Source organism: Stegostoma tigrinum, chromosome 38 (assembly GCF_030684315.1).
Source record: "Stegostoma tigrinum isolate sSteTig4 chromosome 38, sSteTig4.hap1, whole genome shotgun sequence".
In the NCBI taxonomy this organism is placed as follows: Eukaryota; Metazoa; Chordata; class Chondrichthyes; order Orectolobiformes; family Stegostomatidae; genus Stegostoma; species Stegostoma tigrinum.
The window spans coordinates 23031522-23048634 of record NC_081391.1 but is presented as its reverse complement, the minus strand read 5'-3'; the positions used below and the strand labels follow the sequence as shown (position 1 = coordinate 23048634).

Sequence of the window (17113 nt, the reverse complement as noted above, 5' to 3'; positions counted from 1 at the left end):
GCCTTGCTAATGATGCCAGTACCACCACAAGCACCAATCCATGGACCCATCAGATCAATGTCCAATCATTCACATCTCGCAAATATTGTTCCTTTTAGATTTTGGAGCACTCTGCCCAGTTGTGCTCGCCCTGCTGTAGGAAGGAGATTATTAAACCGGAAAGGATGCAGAAAAGATTTACAAAGATGCTACCAGGGATTGGAAGATTTGAGTTACAAAGAAAGGCTGAATAAACTGGAACTTTTTTCCCTGGAGTATAGGTGACTGAAGAATGACCTTGTAGAGGTTTCTAAAGTCATTAGGAGCTACATAAGGTGAACAGCAAAGGTCTTTATTCCAGGGTGGGTGCGTTTATAGGTATAAGGTGAGCGGGAAAAGCAACCTAATGAATAATCTTTTTACACAGAGTGGTTCATATGCGGCTTGAACATCCAGAGGAAGTGGCAAATGCAGTACAATTACAACATTTAAAAGACATAAAACAGGCTCATGGAAAGGAAAAGTTTAGACGGACATGGGCCAAATGCAGAGAGACAGGACTTGTTTAGATTGGAAAACCTGATTGGCATGGACGAGTTGGGCTGCAAGGCCTGGTTTAATGCCATGTGACTCTCTAAATCTGTAAATGTACCAATAATTTTCACTTTTATACAAGCCTTGGGTGCAGCAACTCTGAGCCCACATCCTTTGGGATTTGATTCTGATGGCTACCAGCCTGTTTCTCATGCTAATGTTCATACCTGGGTGTATTTGGACGGAGAACATGTTGTGTCCCTTAAGACTCGCGAGGTATTGAGAGAGAGCTGGGCATCACAGGGAGACAGTATCATTTCCCCTTCCAACTCCATCTAGCCCCCCTCCCACTTCCCTAGCTCTCCCTTGCCTTCTAATGGTTTTCATTGCCCACAATATCCAGCTGGTCCCACAAGACAGATTTACTGGAGAGAGATAATGGGAACTGCCGATGCTGAAGAATCCGAGATAACAAAGTGTGGAGCTGGATGAACACAGCAGGCCAAGCAGCATCTTAGGAGCACAAAAGCTGACATTTCGGGCCTAGACCCTTCATCAGAAGGGTTTTTCTGATGAAGGGTCTAGGCCCAAAACATCAGCTTTTGTGCTCCTAAGATGTTGCTTGGCCTGCTGTGTTCATCCAGCTCCACACTTTGTTATCTCAGATTTACTGGAGGTTGGTTAATTGATGGGGAGAATAAATGTCACGTGATTTGGTGATGGAGGGAAAAAAATTCACTTGTGTGTAAAAGCCCTTCCACATATAAGAAAAAAGGCCACATCCCAAGAATAAATTAACAAAAGGTATAGTCACTGTTGTGTTACAGTATGATACAGAACAGAAACAGACCTTTTGATCCAACCAGTTCATGCCAACCACAAACTAAACTAGTCCCACCTGCCTGTGCTTGGCCCATATCCCTCCAAACCCTTCCTATTCATGTACTTATCCAAATCTCCTTTAAACATTGTAACTGTACCTGCATTCACTGCTTCCTCAGGAAGTTCGTTCCACAAGTGAACCACGCTGTATAAAAAAAATTGCGTGTCATGTCTTTTTTTAAATCTCTTACACTCTCATTGGAAAGTTGACTGCCTCTAAATGTAAGGCTGCAGGGTTCTGCTTCTCACTCTGATAACAGGTTAATGAATATCTCATCAGCCTAACCGACTGCATTGGGAGGGCATGAGTACACTGTAAATCCGCTCATAATCCCTAGCATTCCTGAAGGGTGACCAATTACAGCTTGTCTCCTGCAGACTCATGCACTTGCCCTGACAGGCCAAGGTGATTGAGTGAGCCCAAGGTGGGGCCCACTTGTCAGCACTCCCAGACGCTCATCTCTCATCCCCTCTGAGCAGGCCCCAACTCTGCGACTTACTGTTGGAGCTGCTGTGGTATCTGAGTTATTCTGGGGTGTATCAAACACCAGTTACAAAAACAACAAGCAATCAAACATGCTCATAACAGAGACTGAAATTAAAAGCTGGCAATATAAAGCACACTGTTTTCAAGCCTATCAAACACTCCCAGGACAGGGACAGCACGGGGTTAGGTACAGAGTAAAGCTCCCTCTACACTGTCTCCATCAAACACTCCCAGGACAGGGACAGCACGGGGTTGGATACAGAGTAAAGCTCCTTCTACACTGTTCCCCCAACAAACACTCCCAGGACAGGGACAGCACGGGGTTAGATACAGAGTAAAGCTCCCTCTACACTGTCCCTATCAAACACTCCCAGGACAGGGACAGCACGGGGTTAGCTACAGCGTAAAGCTTCCTCTACACTGTCTCCATAGAACACTCTTAGGGTCAGTTAACAAACCTTAACAGTGTCTGACCAGACTGGAACAGGTTACCCCCTCGTGTCGATGCATTCATAGAGTTGTCCTCAATGGACTCTGTTAAACTTCGTTGAATCTTGTTGAAGTTGTTGAACTATGAAGTTTTGGCTACATGCTAATTTTGGATTCTGTCTCCCAGAACCTGAATGGGCCTCAACCACTCTCGGAATCTTCATTTGCCTAAAATGTTCAGGGATCCATCGGAACATTCCGGATGTGAGCAAGGTCAAATCTCTAATCCTGGATCCTTGGGACGATGCTCAAATTCAGGTAAGAAACAAACAGCCCGGTGCTTCAAAGTGAAGAGCAAGTTTCCCATCCAATCATCGACTCACATTCTGTTTCATGATGTTCATTTCGGGCTGGCACAGTGTTAGTTGCTCATCCCTAGTCGTCCTCGAGAATAGTCATAGTGAGCCACGTTCTGGAACCGCTGCTGTCTGCGAACACAAGCATAGGCCCTCAGATGTTGGCTTGTCAGGAGGACTTTGCAGGGTCAGCAGGGCTGTGTTAGCTGTTAACTACCGAACACAAAAATAACAAGGAACTACAGACGCTGGAAATCAGAAACCAAAACAGAATCTCAGCAGGCCTGGCAGCATCTGTGGAGCGAGAAGCAGGGTTAACATTTCGAGTCCAGTGACCCTTCTTCAGAACAGACCCAAACCTTTAAAGCTGCTTTCTCGCCACAGATGCTGCCAGACCTGCTGAGCTTCTCCAACAATTTCTTGTTTTGGTTTCTGTGTTAGCTGCTGTTGTTTCTGGTGCCTGAGTCACTGTTAAATGGTCCATCCAGTTTCATATCTTTGTTCAGATTCTGTTGTGGTTTGATACAGTTGCTAACTCGGTCATTTCAGAGGACAGTTAAGAGTCAGCCGCATCGCTGTGGATCTGGTCTCACATGCAAGCCATGCTGGTGCATTCCTTTTCCTGAGGACCATTAGTGAACCTAATGAGGGGGTTTATAAAAATCGACAGTAGTCACCACAAGGCTAGCTTTTAATTCCAGACTTCTGAATTCAAATCTTGCTGAGAGCGAACTTGCTCCTCTATTTCTGACATTGCAATAATAGTGTACACTTTCAAAAAAAAAGCACTTGAGGACATTTTGAGTTCGTGAGGGCACTGCAGATATTCCAGTTCCTGGTTTTTGTTTGCTGTTGATCTGGTGCATGTCTTTTAAATGGGTCAGGAATTTGTATCTAAACAGAAATCCAGACACCAAGGAGAAACCACCCCGGCTGAGGTAATAGGTCTGAGGCACATGTTGAACTAACCCTGAGGTTTTATGTCACCGACTTGCCAGCAGCATTCATTTCATTTGAGCCCCACTATCTGGTCAGTGCATCCAGCTCACACATGCGAGCTAAACCACAGCTCACAGCCAGGTCAGAACTACAACAGCACCTCACTTAAAACATGCGACTACACCCGATCTCTTAATCGATCTCTGTCTCTCCCTCTGTCTCTCTCTGTAATTCTCTCCTTCCTGCTCTGTTACCCTCTCTGTCTGTTCATCTGTATCACCCAGTAACTCTTCTGTGTTTCTCTCCCTGCCCCACTCAATCATCCTATCTCTATAACTTATCATTCACTAAACTGCATCTATGCAACTATCTGTCTCACTCTTGTACAGAGGAACTGTCTCTCAGTAATTTTCTCTCCTATCTTTGCAATTCTCCCCTCGCTGTACAAATGTCTGTCTGTCCCTCTCATGCAAACTGGGGCTTGTCTCTATCTCACGTTTCCCCAGAACCATTGTTCCTTTTTCCATCTTCTGTTTCCATTCCTTCCTCCCAGCTTCTATGGCTTTTGCATTTTGGTTTCTGTCGCTTTTATTGTTTGCACTCCAAGTGACTACCACTTGTTTTTTCTCTCCCTCTCTCTCTCTCCCCAAATGTCTGTCTCCCTCTCTCAATGCCTTGCATTTGGATAGCACCTTTATGATTGTAACATGCCCCAAGTCGCTTCCCTTTAAAGTCAAATGGCCATAGTCATACATGATTGGAGGGTTTGAGCTACAGGGAGAGGCTGAATAGGCCGAGGCTATTTTCCCCGAAGTGTCAGAGGCTGAGAGGTGACCTTATAGAGGTTTATAAAGTCATGTGGTGGAAGGGATAGGGTAAATAGCCAAAACCTTTACCCCCAGGGTGGGGGAGTCCAAAACTGGAGGGCATCAGTTTTAATGTGAGAGGGGAAAGATTTAAATGGAACCTGAGGGGTAACTTTTCCACACAGCGGGGGGTGTGTGTATGGAATGAGCTGCTAAAGGAAATGCTGCAGGCCGGTATAATTACAACATTGAAAACACATCTATACAGGTATGTGAATAGGAAGGGTTTAGAGGGATATGAGCCAAATGGGACTAGTTCAGTTTAGGAAATTTGGACAGCATGGATGGGTTGGGCCAAAGTGTGTATTACTGTGCTGCAAACCTCAAAGTGGGGAGGGTCACCACGCCTCGGGCGATGGGTGAAGTAGGAAAGGAGACACCTTTGCAAAAACCTCAGCTGGTGTGGGAACTGAACCCACGCTGTTAGCATCTCTCTAACCAAACCATCCATTCAGCAAACTGAGCCCCTCAGCTCCCTGCTCAGGAGAGATTGTAAACACTTGGCTCTGAGCAACGTAAGAAATGAACAACTCAGGGTGGGAAAGATGGGAGCTAGGTCTGGTGCAGCAGTTAAAATCTGCACACAGTGAGGCCGAGGCCCCCCAGACAGCGTCTTTCGTAGAATCTTTACAGTGTGGAAGCAGGCCATTTGGCCCATCAAGCCCACATGGTCCCTCTCCAAACAGCATCTCACCCAGACTCACCCCTCCACCATATCCCTGTAACCCTGCATTTCCCATGCCTAACCCACCCAGCCTGCACACCCCTGAACACTATGGGGTAATTTAGCATGGCCAGTCCTCCCCACCTTGCACATCTTTGGACTGTGGGAGGAAACTAGAGGAAACCGACACAGTTACAGGGGAGAACGTGCAAACCCCACACAGTCACCCGAGGGTGGGATTGAACCCGGGTCCCTGGTTACAATGGCAAATTCCTGAGGGCTGATTTCATCCAGACAGAGCTCAGCAATCTGGGGCAGGGGGGAGTATTTCTGATGGCAGTCAGTGAGGGTGGGATGAGCGGGCAGAACAAGGCTTGCTATTCAGCCCAACCTCACTCCCTGCTCTGAGAAGCCAGTGGGAGTCACCATATTTGAAACTTTGGCCACTTTATGTCTAATTTTGGCTTGAAATAGACCTTTAGGAATTTGGGCTTCACTGCCAAGTTCAACTTTATTGTCCTTCCCTAATTGCCCGAGAGAAGGAGCACATAAAATTTCCCCACACAGTGCACTCTCTCGTTCTCATTTGCTCTGCCCCCTCTCTCTCTGATGAAGAGTCACTGGACTCAAAACATTCACTCTGTTTGTGTCTCCATGGATGCTGCCTGACCTGCTGAGTTTCTCCAGCACTTTCTGTTTCTGTGTCCCTCCCTCTTTCTCATTTACTCTGTCCCCCTTGTCTCTCATCCACGCTGTTGCCTGTTCCTCCTCTCTCCCTCTCCTTCTCTCTCATTCGTTTATTATTCTCTCTCCTCTCTCCTGTCTCTCATTCACAGTTCCCCCAAGAGAGGGGACAGAGGACAGTGTAGTGGCCATCACTAAGGATAAGGTGCCGGGGAAGCTGGAAGATCGAACGGTGGATATATCACCTTGACCAGGATGGACCACAGCCCAGAGTTTTGAAGGAGATGGCTGAGGATATTGCGGAGGCATTGGTGGTGATCTTTCAGGAATCATCAGAGTCAGGGAGGGTCCCAGAGAAATTGGCAAATGTAACAACCCTGTTTAAGAAGGGAGGGAGGCAGAAGACAGGGAACTATAGGCCAGTTAGCCTGACCTGAGTTATCTGTAAGATTTTAGAGTCCATCATTAAGGATGAAATTACAGAGTACTTGGAAGTGCATGGGAAAATAGGGCTAGATGAGCATGACTTCATGAAGGAGAGGTCATGCCTGACAAATCTGTTAGAACTCTTGGAAGAAGTAATGAACAAGTTAGACAAAGGAGAGCCAGTGAACTTGATCTATTTGGAGTTCCAGAAGATCTTTGACAATATACCACACTGGAGGCTGCTAAATAAGACAAGCGCCCGTGGTGTTAAGGGCAAGGTACTGGATAGAAGTTTGGCTGACAGGCAGAAGGCAGGGAGTAGGGATAAAGGGGCCATTGCAGCCTGAAAGCTGCAATACTACTCCACCACCATCGAGGAATGGATCACGGGCCCTGCATCTAAGGAAGGCTGTGCTGGTGTTGGGGGCATCCAGAGGAAGTTTACAAGAATGATCCTGGGGAATGAGGGTTGTCATACGAGAGATTGTAGACTTTGGGTCTGCACTCGATGGGGTTTAGAAGGATGAGGGGATGATCTGATTGAAACTTACAGAATACTGAGAGGCGTAGATAGAACGGATGTGTAGAAGATGTTTCCACTCGCAGGAGAGTCTGGGACCCAAAGGCACAGCCTGAGGGTGAAGGGAGAACCCTTTAGAACTGAGATGAGTAGGAATTCCTTCAGCCAGGGGGTGGTGAATCTGTGGAACTCACTGTCACAGATGTGTTCTTGATTAGTAAGGCGTTTAAAGGAATAGGCAGGAAAATGGGGTTGAGAAACATATTAACCATGATCGAATGGCCGAGCAGACTTGATGGGCTGAATGACCTAATTCTGCTCCTATATCTTATGCTTCCTACCACTTCCCTCTCTCTCCCTCTCTCTCTCACATACACTCTCTCACACACACACACACACACACACACACACACACACACACACACACACACACACACACACACACACACACACACACATTGTTTCCCCCTGTTCTCTTCTCTCTCTCTGTTTCAGTCTCATCTCACTTGGCCCCTTTAATGTTCTGTCTTTGTGCTTTGCAAACCTCTTCTCCTGCATATCATGAGATAAATTCCGAAAATATCTTGTTGGTGGTTTGGAAATAAATTTGGTGACCGTGGAGAGAGCAGATGTAACCGCAAGAGTGACAGGACACAGGGGGAAGCATGCAGACTGAGGAAATGTTGCATTATGTCTGCTGTTTTAAATATCTTTGCTCAGCAGAAGACCGAATGAACCAAGCAACTCATCATCAGAGGCACCTGCCACACAATCTGAATCGACAGCAGTCAGAACCGTGGATCTAAAACGGAGATATGGGATAGGAAAAGGGCCATTCAGCCCATCGTGTCAGTTCTGGCTGAATAAACGGGCCCCACTCAGGGTTCCTGTGCTGTATGGGGCAGACCAAATTCCCTTTTAAATACATTGTGGGTTTCCACCTCAGCCATCAACTTGGGCAGTAAGTTCCAGACCCCACCTCCCTCTGGGGAGGAATGTTTCTCCTTGTGCCCCCTCTAATCCCCAGCCAATCACCTTAAATCTGTGTCCTATCCCCTCAGTAGCTGAGCTGTCTTCTGGGGATGAGGGGGGTGGAAGGGGGGGTTGTCGACAGGTTTTCACTGTCCACTCTCTCCATGTCCTGCATTATGTTAATTAAGTCACCCATCAGCGTCTTCTATTCTAAGGAAATCAGCAGCACCAGCCTATCCAAGATTTCCTCTGTGATGCAATATTGAAGCCCTGGCCAACATTTTTTTAAATCTCCGTACTTTACAGGAAGCCCATAATCACTGTTGAGAATACTAGAACTGTAATTACAATGCATCATCCTCCGACACTTCCGCCATCTACAATCCAACCCCACCACCCAAGACATTTTTCCATCCCCACCCTTGTCTGCTTTCCGGAGAGACCACTCTCTCCGTGACTCCCTCGTTCGCTCCACACTGCCCTCCAACCCCACCACACCCGGCACCTTCCCCTGTAACCGCAGGAAATGCTACACTTGCCCCCACACCTCCTCCCTCACCCCTATCCCAGGCCCCAAGATGACTTTCCACATTAAGCAGAGGTTCACCTGCATATCTGCCAATGTGGTATACTGTATCCACTGTACCCGGTGTGGCTTCCTCTACATTGGGGAAACCAAGCGGAGGCTTGGGGACCGCTTTGCAGAACACCTCCGCTCAGTTCGCAATAAACAACTGCACCTCCCAGTCGCAAACCATTTCCACTCCCCCTCCCATTCTTTAGATGACATGTCCATCATAGGCCTCCTGCAGTGCCACAATGATGCCACCCGAAGGTTGCAGGAACAGCAACTCATATTCCACTTGGGAACCCTGCAGCCATATGGTATCAATGTGGACTTCACCAGCTTCAAAATCTCTCCTTCCCCCACTGCATCCCAAAACCAGCCCAGTTCGTCCCCTCCCCCCACTGCACCACACAACCAGCCCAGCTCTTCCCCTCCACCCACTGCATCCCAAAACCAATCCAACCTGTCTCTGCCTCCCTAACCTGTTCTTCCTCTCACCCATCCCTTCCTCCCACCCCAGGCTGCACCTCCATCTCCTACCTACTAACCTCATCCCACCTCCTTGACCTGTCCGTCATCCCTGGACTGACCTATCCCCTCCCTACCTCCCCACCTATACTCTCCTCTCCACCTATCTTCTTTTCTCTCCATCTTCGGTCCGCCTCCCCCTCTCTCCCTATTTATTCCAGAACCCTCACCCCATCGCCCTCTCTGATGAAGGGTCCAGGCCCTAAACGTCAGCTTTTGTGCTCCTGAGATGCTGCTGGGCCTGCTGTGTTCATCCAGCCTCACATTTTATTATCTTGGATTCTCCAGCATCTGCAGTTCCCATTATCACTGATACAATTTTAACCTCACTGCGAAGCCTCTTCCAGGGATGCCTAACCACAAGATTCGAGATGTGTCTTAACGCATGTCTGATACACAGTCCCAGTATTACACACCTACTCTTGTAATCAATACCTCACCCAACATATAGGAAAGCCTTCAGCTGAAATTCTGAATCAGCTACAGTCTGAATCGCCTATAAACCAACACAACTTCAGACTGAGACAGTTACAGTCTGATTCACCTCTGGACCAACACAATCTCTGACCAAAACAGTTGCAGTCTGAATTGGCTACAGGCCAACGCAACTTCATATGAAACAATTGCAGTCTGGATCACCTATACAGCAACCCAACTTCAGCCTGTAACAGTAACAATTTAAATCAGCTACAGACCAAAGTAACTTCAGGCTCAAACAATTGTGATCTGAGTCGGCTACAGTACAACACATCTCCAGACTAAAACAATTACAGCCTGAATCAGCTACAGACCTACATTACTTCAGACTGAAACAATGACAGCCTGGCAGCCAGCATAACTGGATGGAGAGGTTGTAATTTTGAATTGGTTATTATCTCATACAGTTATAGCCTGGGGAAGTGGGGAATGTGGAATCCCACAGAGGAGTTTGCTGTGTAAAGGTTTGTGTGATGACAAGGTTTGTACATGTTAGAAAGTCTGATGTGTGATTTCAAAAGACTAATAACATGGAGACTTCGAATTCCCCCTACACATTCTCCTCAAGACAGTTGCTGACATTTATACAATGCCTTGAATATACATTAAATGCTCAAAGGCATTTCGCAGGGGCGTAGAGAGGAGACCAACCCAAGAAACAGTAAGGAAGTGGGTTTTATTGGAGAAAGAAGGAGCGATTCATGTAATCACAGAGACCCTGAGATTCGGAGCTTAAGGCCGTCCCAGGGAGTGGCCACCAATGTGGAAGTGGTAAGGGTGGGGACGGGAATGGCAGAAAAGGGGTGGGAGGAGTTATAGAGTCACAGGAATATATTGTGATTTGGGAGGTGCGGCCTGATGAGATTTAATTCCAAATCACAGCTCGCTGAGGGTGGGGGTGTGGCTGCCTTTTACAAACTGCCACTCCCTCCCCCCCCCAGTATCTCGGCCATGCTGCCCGTGAGACACTGGTCCAGGGAGAGTTGATGTTCCAGGCAGCACAGTCCTCCCTCTGCCTCTGGTGCCTCTAGTCAGCGAGCGGGACATCTGTGTGAAACAATAGTTGGGAACTCCGGGTGTTGCGATCATTACATGTCAATGCATTTGAAGCTCAAAGGTTGGAGATGAGGAGTGAGATGCTATTTAGCCAACAAGATTCATGCCATTGGGTAATAGTGTGTGTTCGACCTTCTCATTGGACACAGAGAGGTAGCATGCCAGGGGATGGGGTTGGGGGTGCGATGTGGGTGAATGATGAGCCTGTAGCAGGACTGGGGGATGGGTTTTGAACTGGGACATCACATGAGAATACACCCAACCAGAATGGTAACCTAACCTAACAGAAACTGAATGAGCTCAGGGTGCTGTGAATCAGGAACAAAAACAGAAGTTGCTGGAACAGCTCAGCAGGTCTGGCTGAAGGAAAAATATCAAAGCAATGTATCGGGTCCAGTGACCCTTTCTCAGGGAGATCAGTTCAGAGGAAGAGTCACCAGACCCGAAGCATTAACTCTGACTTTTCTTCACAGATCCCACCAGACCTGCTGAGCTTTTCCAGCAACTTCTGTTTTATCTTCCCTGGTAACCTACCCTGTAAGGTTTGCAGCATCCCAACAGGGACAAGTATCGCTGCTCCCCTATTGTCACTGGATTACAGTCCTGAACTGGTCCATAAACTGCTCCGGTCCGTATGCCACTCTGGCCCGTACGCCTCTCTGGTCCCTATGCCACTCGGGTCCATACACCCTCTGGTCCCTATGTCGCTCTGGTCCCTATGTCGCTCTGGTCCATATGCCACTCTGGTCCGTACGCCGTTCTGGTCCGTACGCCACTCTGGTCCCTACGCCGCTCTGGTCCACACGCTGCTCTGGCCCGTACACCTTCAGGTCTGTACACCGCTCTGGCCCCTACACCTTCTGGTCCATACACCGCTCTGGTCTGTACACCGCTCTGGTCCCTACGCCGCTCTGGTCCGTACGCCGCTCTGGTCTGTACGCCGCTCTGGTCCTTACGCCGCCCTGGTCCTTACGCCACTCTGGTCCCTTCGCCGCTCTGGTCCGTATGCCGCTCTGGTCCCTACACTGCTCTGGTCCGTACGCCACTCTGGTCCATACGCCGGTCTGGTCCGTACGCCGCTCTGGTCCAAACACCTTCTGGTCCGTACACTGCTCTGGTCCATACGCCACTCTGGTCCATACGCCGGTCTGGTCCGTACACCGCTCTGGTCCAAACACCTTCTGGTCCGTACACTGCTCTGGTCCGTATGCCGCTCTGGTCCCTACACTGCTCTGGTCCGTACGCCACTCTGGTCCGTACGTCACTCTGGTCCATACACCGCTTGGACTGTATCAGCTCAAGACCACTCACCATCAGCTTCACGGGGGGTCACAAGAGACAGGCAACAAACACCAAGTTTGCCAGTGTTGCTCGCAGTGCAAGAATGAGATTGAAGGAAAAGGATCCAAACTGCTCTCCAGGTTAATGAGGGGATTCTGTGAGGATCTCTGTAATCGACTTGCCTGTAAGACGTTTAGTGACATAGCTGTAGGCCATTCAGCCCATTGATCCTGTCCTGATTATGGCTCGTCAAATACTTTGATTCCTTTCACTCACCCAATCTCGCAATCTCTGCCTCAAATATACTCAGAGACTGGTCTTCAAAAGCCCTCTGTAGAATTCCAAAGTTCACAAGACTCTGAGTAAAAGAAATTCGCTCTACCTCAGTCATAGAGTCATAGAGATGTACAGTGCAGAAACGGACCCTTCAGACCACCTCAAGCCTGCCAACCAAATATCCTAAATTAATCTACTCCCATTTGCCAGTCCTAATGGGCATCCCGCTTATTTTTAAATTGTTTCACTCCCACTGCCTCCTGACTGCTGTCCCTGGGAAACACTTTACCCTCATTTACCTGGTCTGTCCCTGCAAGGATTATGTAGGTTTTAATTCGAACGCCTCTCACTGTTTGAAACTTCAGACAATACAGGCCCAGCTTGCTCAGTCTCTCTCAGTGGAGCCTATCCCCCTGCTGTCTATCTTCATTTGTACATATTGTCCCCCAGTTATCCACTTTAGGCTGCAGTTAATCACTCTGCTCTGTATTCCTCCTCCCTGTGTGTTGTTCACAGAGACGGTCCACAGTAGGTTGCCAGTTTGTGCCTGTATATTCTCCTACTCTTATCCCTGGCTGTCTGAGAGAGGCAACAAGCTTGAAGGAGCTCATGGCTCTCTGTCACCTCCCAATGTCGGGTCGAAGGTTAACACTATCCAACAGCAGAGAGAAACAAGGAAAGAGTTTGAGTGCCCGCACACTCCAGCTTCAGTCTTTAACCCCAACTCACTCTCTCTTCCAGTTTATGGCCCAGCATGGAAACGAAGCTGCAAAGGAGAAGTACGAAGCGCATGTGCCGATATATTACTACGTCCCGACTTACACGGATTGTCAGTGAGTACGGTACAGGGCCTGAACCCCAGCTTCTGCCTGTTTCCACTGGAGCTAGCAACAGTGAAACACTCAAAGAAAACATCACACCCCGTTCATCCAATGCATCAAGGCCTTCATTGGAATTGAGTATCTTTCTGCTTTTGTTTTGGTTTAACCATGGACTGCAAGGGCTCAGTTGCAGCACACACTGAGTTACCTGTAACTCACACACACACTGAGTTACCTGTAACTCTCACACTGAGTTACCTAGAACTCTCACACACTGTCACACACTGGGTTACCTGTAACTCATATACACACTGTCACATACTGGGTTACCTGTAACTCCCTCTCACACGGTCACACACTGGGTTACCTATAACTCTCACACACACTGTCACCCACTGGGTTATGTGTAACTCTCACACACACTGTCACACACTGAGTTACCTAGAACTCTCACACAGTGTCACACACTAGGTTACCTGTAACTCTCTCACACACTGGGTTGCCTGTAACTCATATACACACTGTCACATACTGGGTTACCTGTAACTCTCTCTCACACTGGGTTACCTGTAACACATATACACACTGTCACACACTGAGTTACCTGTAACTCTCTCACACACTGAGTTACCTGTAACTCTCTCACATACTGAGTTACCTGTAACTCTGTCACACACTGGGTTACCTGTAACTCATACACACGCTATCACACACTGGGTTACCTATAACTCATACACACACTGTCACACACTGGGTTACCTGTAACTCTCACACACACTGTTTCACACTGAGTTATCTGTAACTCTCACACTGACTGAGTTACCTGTAACTCTCTCACACACGATCACACTCTGGGTTACCTGTAACTCTCTCACACACTGAGTTACCTGTAACTCTCACACACAGTGTCACACACTGGGTTACCTGTAACTCACACATACAGTGTCACACACTGGGTTACCTGTAACTCTCTCACACACTGTCACACACTGAGTTACCTGAAACTCTCACACACACTGTCACACACTGAAGTATCCATGTCATCTGTCCAATGGGATGGAGAGGTGGTGGGAACAGAATGTGCTGGAGAGGGGACAAGGTGGAAGGTAGAACAGGTTAAGTGCCCGACTGGACTGGGACCAGAGATTGAGGGAAATAGAGCAGAGAGAGCAGGGCAGAAACTAAATGAGAAAAAGAATCTCGACAGAAAGATGGGAATTGTTGGTATCGATCTCCCTTGAATGTTGCAGGGTCCTGCGAGAGCAGTGGATTCGAGCAAAGTATGAACGCAAGGACTTCATGGAGCCTAATAAACCATTGGCCTATGCTACAGGTAAGTGGGAGAAGGTGATTCCATACTCCCACTCCACATTGATTCATATTGTGTTAAAATTCAGTGGAGGGGCGAGACAGAGAATGAGTAAAATTCCATAAAATGCCATTGACCTTCCAGCACGGAAGAGGCACTCCCCCTTGCTGCCTTGTGTCTGCAGTTTCAGGTGCACTCGATCTTCCTCTCTCCTTTGCTCATCGAGCTCTCTCGGCATTACATTGTAATCCTGCCTCCCTCGTGTCAATACAGCTGTTGCACAAACCTGTCTCTACTTGTGTATCTCAACCATTCACTGCAGGAGCATGTTCCACATTCTCAACATTCTCTGGGCAAGGACACATAGGCCGGGTACGGTACAGCAGGAGGCTGTTCGGCCCATTGTTTCCATACTAGGTCTCCATTTCAGCAGCTCACCTGATCCCACATTTGCCCTGCTGCCTGGCAATATTATTCTCTGGAAGTTTCTCCTGACTTCCCTATTGGATTTCTTGGTCACCATCTTATTTTTATGAGTTCTACTTTTACATTTGTTCTTCCCCACAGGTGAAACCATTCTGTCTGTGTCCATTCTTTTAAAGCCTTCCACTATTTTAAAGATTTCTACGTAACCAGTCCTTATGTTTCTTTGTTCAAGAGAAAAAAGACACAGTCTGTTTATCCTTTTCTGACCAATATAAACTGACAATTCTAATATCATCCCTTATAAATCTTTTTATCACCCTCTCCCCTCCACTATAACCTTCTTACAGCAAGCCTTTATACAGTAATGTGATGTCACCAAGATTTTATCCAGTTTACACACACACACACACACACACACACACACACACACACACACACCTACAGATGCACCCACCCACATGCACACACAGACACAGACACACACATAGACCCACACAGACACACACAGATGTACACACACACACAGACAGGCAAACACATGCACAAACACACACACACACACACACACACACACACACACACAAACACACACACACACACACACACACACACACACACACACACACACACACACACACACCACCTCCTGGTAAAGATTAGCAGATCTGGCAGCATCTGTGAAGAAAAATATCAGAGTTAACGTTTTGAGTTCGGTGACCCTTGCTCAGAGCTGGGGAAACATTTCTGGGGAAGGGTCACTGGACCCGAAACGTTAACTCTGTTTTCAGTTCACAGATGCTGCCAGACCTGCTGAGCTTTTCCAGCAACTTTTGTGTTTTGTAAATCATAGCATCCATAGTTCTTTCAGTTTTGATCCAGTTTAGTATAACTTCCCTCTTTCTCGGTTGTATCCATAGGAATAAACCCAAATGCTGATTTTGCTGCTGTCCTGGTTTAGGTTTTGCTAGCTTTAATGATTTGTGCATTTTTACTCTGATTCCTTTGCTCAGAACATGCTGGAATCTATCACTGAGGAAGTCAAAACAATGCATTTAGAAAAGCATTGTGTGATTAAAACAAGATCACTGTGTCTTTACTGAGGGGAAATCCAGGTTAGCAAACTTATTACAGCTCTTTTAGAATGTAGAGAATGGAAAGGGTAATCAATACACCTGGTAATGTATCTGGATTTGCAAAAAAAATCCATAAGGTGCCATCCAAGTGGCGAATAGGAGAGATAAGGACTGATAGAATTGTGGATATGAAATTAGACTCATGGAGCTGTACAGCACAGAAACAGACCCTTCAGTCCAGCCTGTCCATGCTGACCACATACCCGATATTAATCTGGTTCCATTTGCCAGCATTTGGCCCATGTCCCTCTAAACCCTTCCTATTCACATACCCATCCAGATGCCTTTTAAATGCTGTAATTGTACCAGCCTCCACCACTTCCTCTGGCAGCTCATTCCATACATGCACCACCCTCTGTGTGAAAAAGCTGCCCCTTAGGTCCCTTTTATATGTTTTCCCTCTCACCTTAAACCTATCACAATTCTACAGCAAGGCAGGAGGCCCTTCAGCCCAGCTCACTCAGAGATGGTAAGAACGGCCAATGCTGGAGTCAGAGATAACACAGTGTGGAGCTGGAGGAACACAGCAGGCCGGGCAGCATTGGAGGAACAGTAAAGCTGACTTTTCAGGTCAGGACCCTTTATCTCTGAAGAAGGGAGAGAAGAGAACTATGTACCTGCACCCATAGGTCTCTCTATTGAACAACACTCCCCAGGGCCATACCATTAACTGAGTAAGCATGGTAGCATGGATGGAGGGATCAGTTAGCTCAGTTGGCCAGGCAGCTGGTTTGTGATACAAAGTGACGCCATCACACCAGGCCACCAGCCACACAGCTGAGGTGCCACCTTCTCAACCTCTCCCCTTGTCTCAGGTTAAACTACTACCAGTTGTCTCATGGCCTCTCTGATGAGAGAGCAGCCCTATGCTCAGCTGGGACAACTTTGGCATTTATTAGCGTAGACAGAGGGGGATCTAAAACCCAGGGCGCGGTGTCAGGATAAGGGGCTGACCACGTCAGTCAGAGATGGGGAGGAACTGCCACATTTTCATCACTGGAATACATTCAAGGCTGGGACAGGCACGTTTTTTGTCTCTCGGGGAAGTACAAGGCTGGGGCAGGTGGGGGGAGAGTCAGGCTGTGCCCAAGATCAGCCAACACCATTTTGAAATGGCACAGACTCGACAGTAATATAGTCCAGTCCTTCTCCTGCTCCTGAGCTCCTCTGACCCGGTCACAAGCTTTTAAAACATGGGTCAGCTATTTGACTACGGAAGGAATCAGAACATAATCTGATCCTGTGCTCCACGTGGCATGGGTCACTGGGCAGTGACTGGAAACAGGGCACCTTTATTTCCTTTAACTTGTTGACTGTGTGCCACTACCGTGGTCAAGGGAACAGTGAGGTACTGAGGTCTATAAGACCAAGTTTAAACCCCATTAGGATAAATTGAGAGTTTTGAATTTCTTTTTAAATCTGGAAATAAAACAGGAATCAGTAAATGTGAGCTGGGAGCTGACGGAGAGTTGTAAGATTGCTTCACCAGCATACTTTCAG

General features: G+C 47.6%; 1 protein-coding gene across 1 annotated transcript in view; it reads left to right on the top strand.

Annotated features, from left to right (window-relative positions):
• Positions 1 to 17113, top strand: part of zgc:92360 (uncharacterized protein LOC436988 homolog) — a 71721-nt gene that overhangs the window by 16198 nt on the left and 38410 nt on the right. The window contains exons 2-4 of the mRNA XM_048521266.2: positions 2499 to 2629; positions 12666 to 12757; positions 13996 to 14078. Coding sequence (XP_048377223.1) covers positions 2499 to 2629; positions 12666 to 12757; positions 13996 to 14078 — 306 coding nt within the window. The remainder of the gene's footprint in view (positions 1 to 2498; positions 2630 to 12665; positions 12758 to 13995; positions 14079 to 17113) is intronic.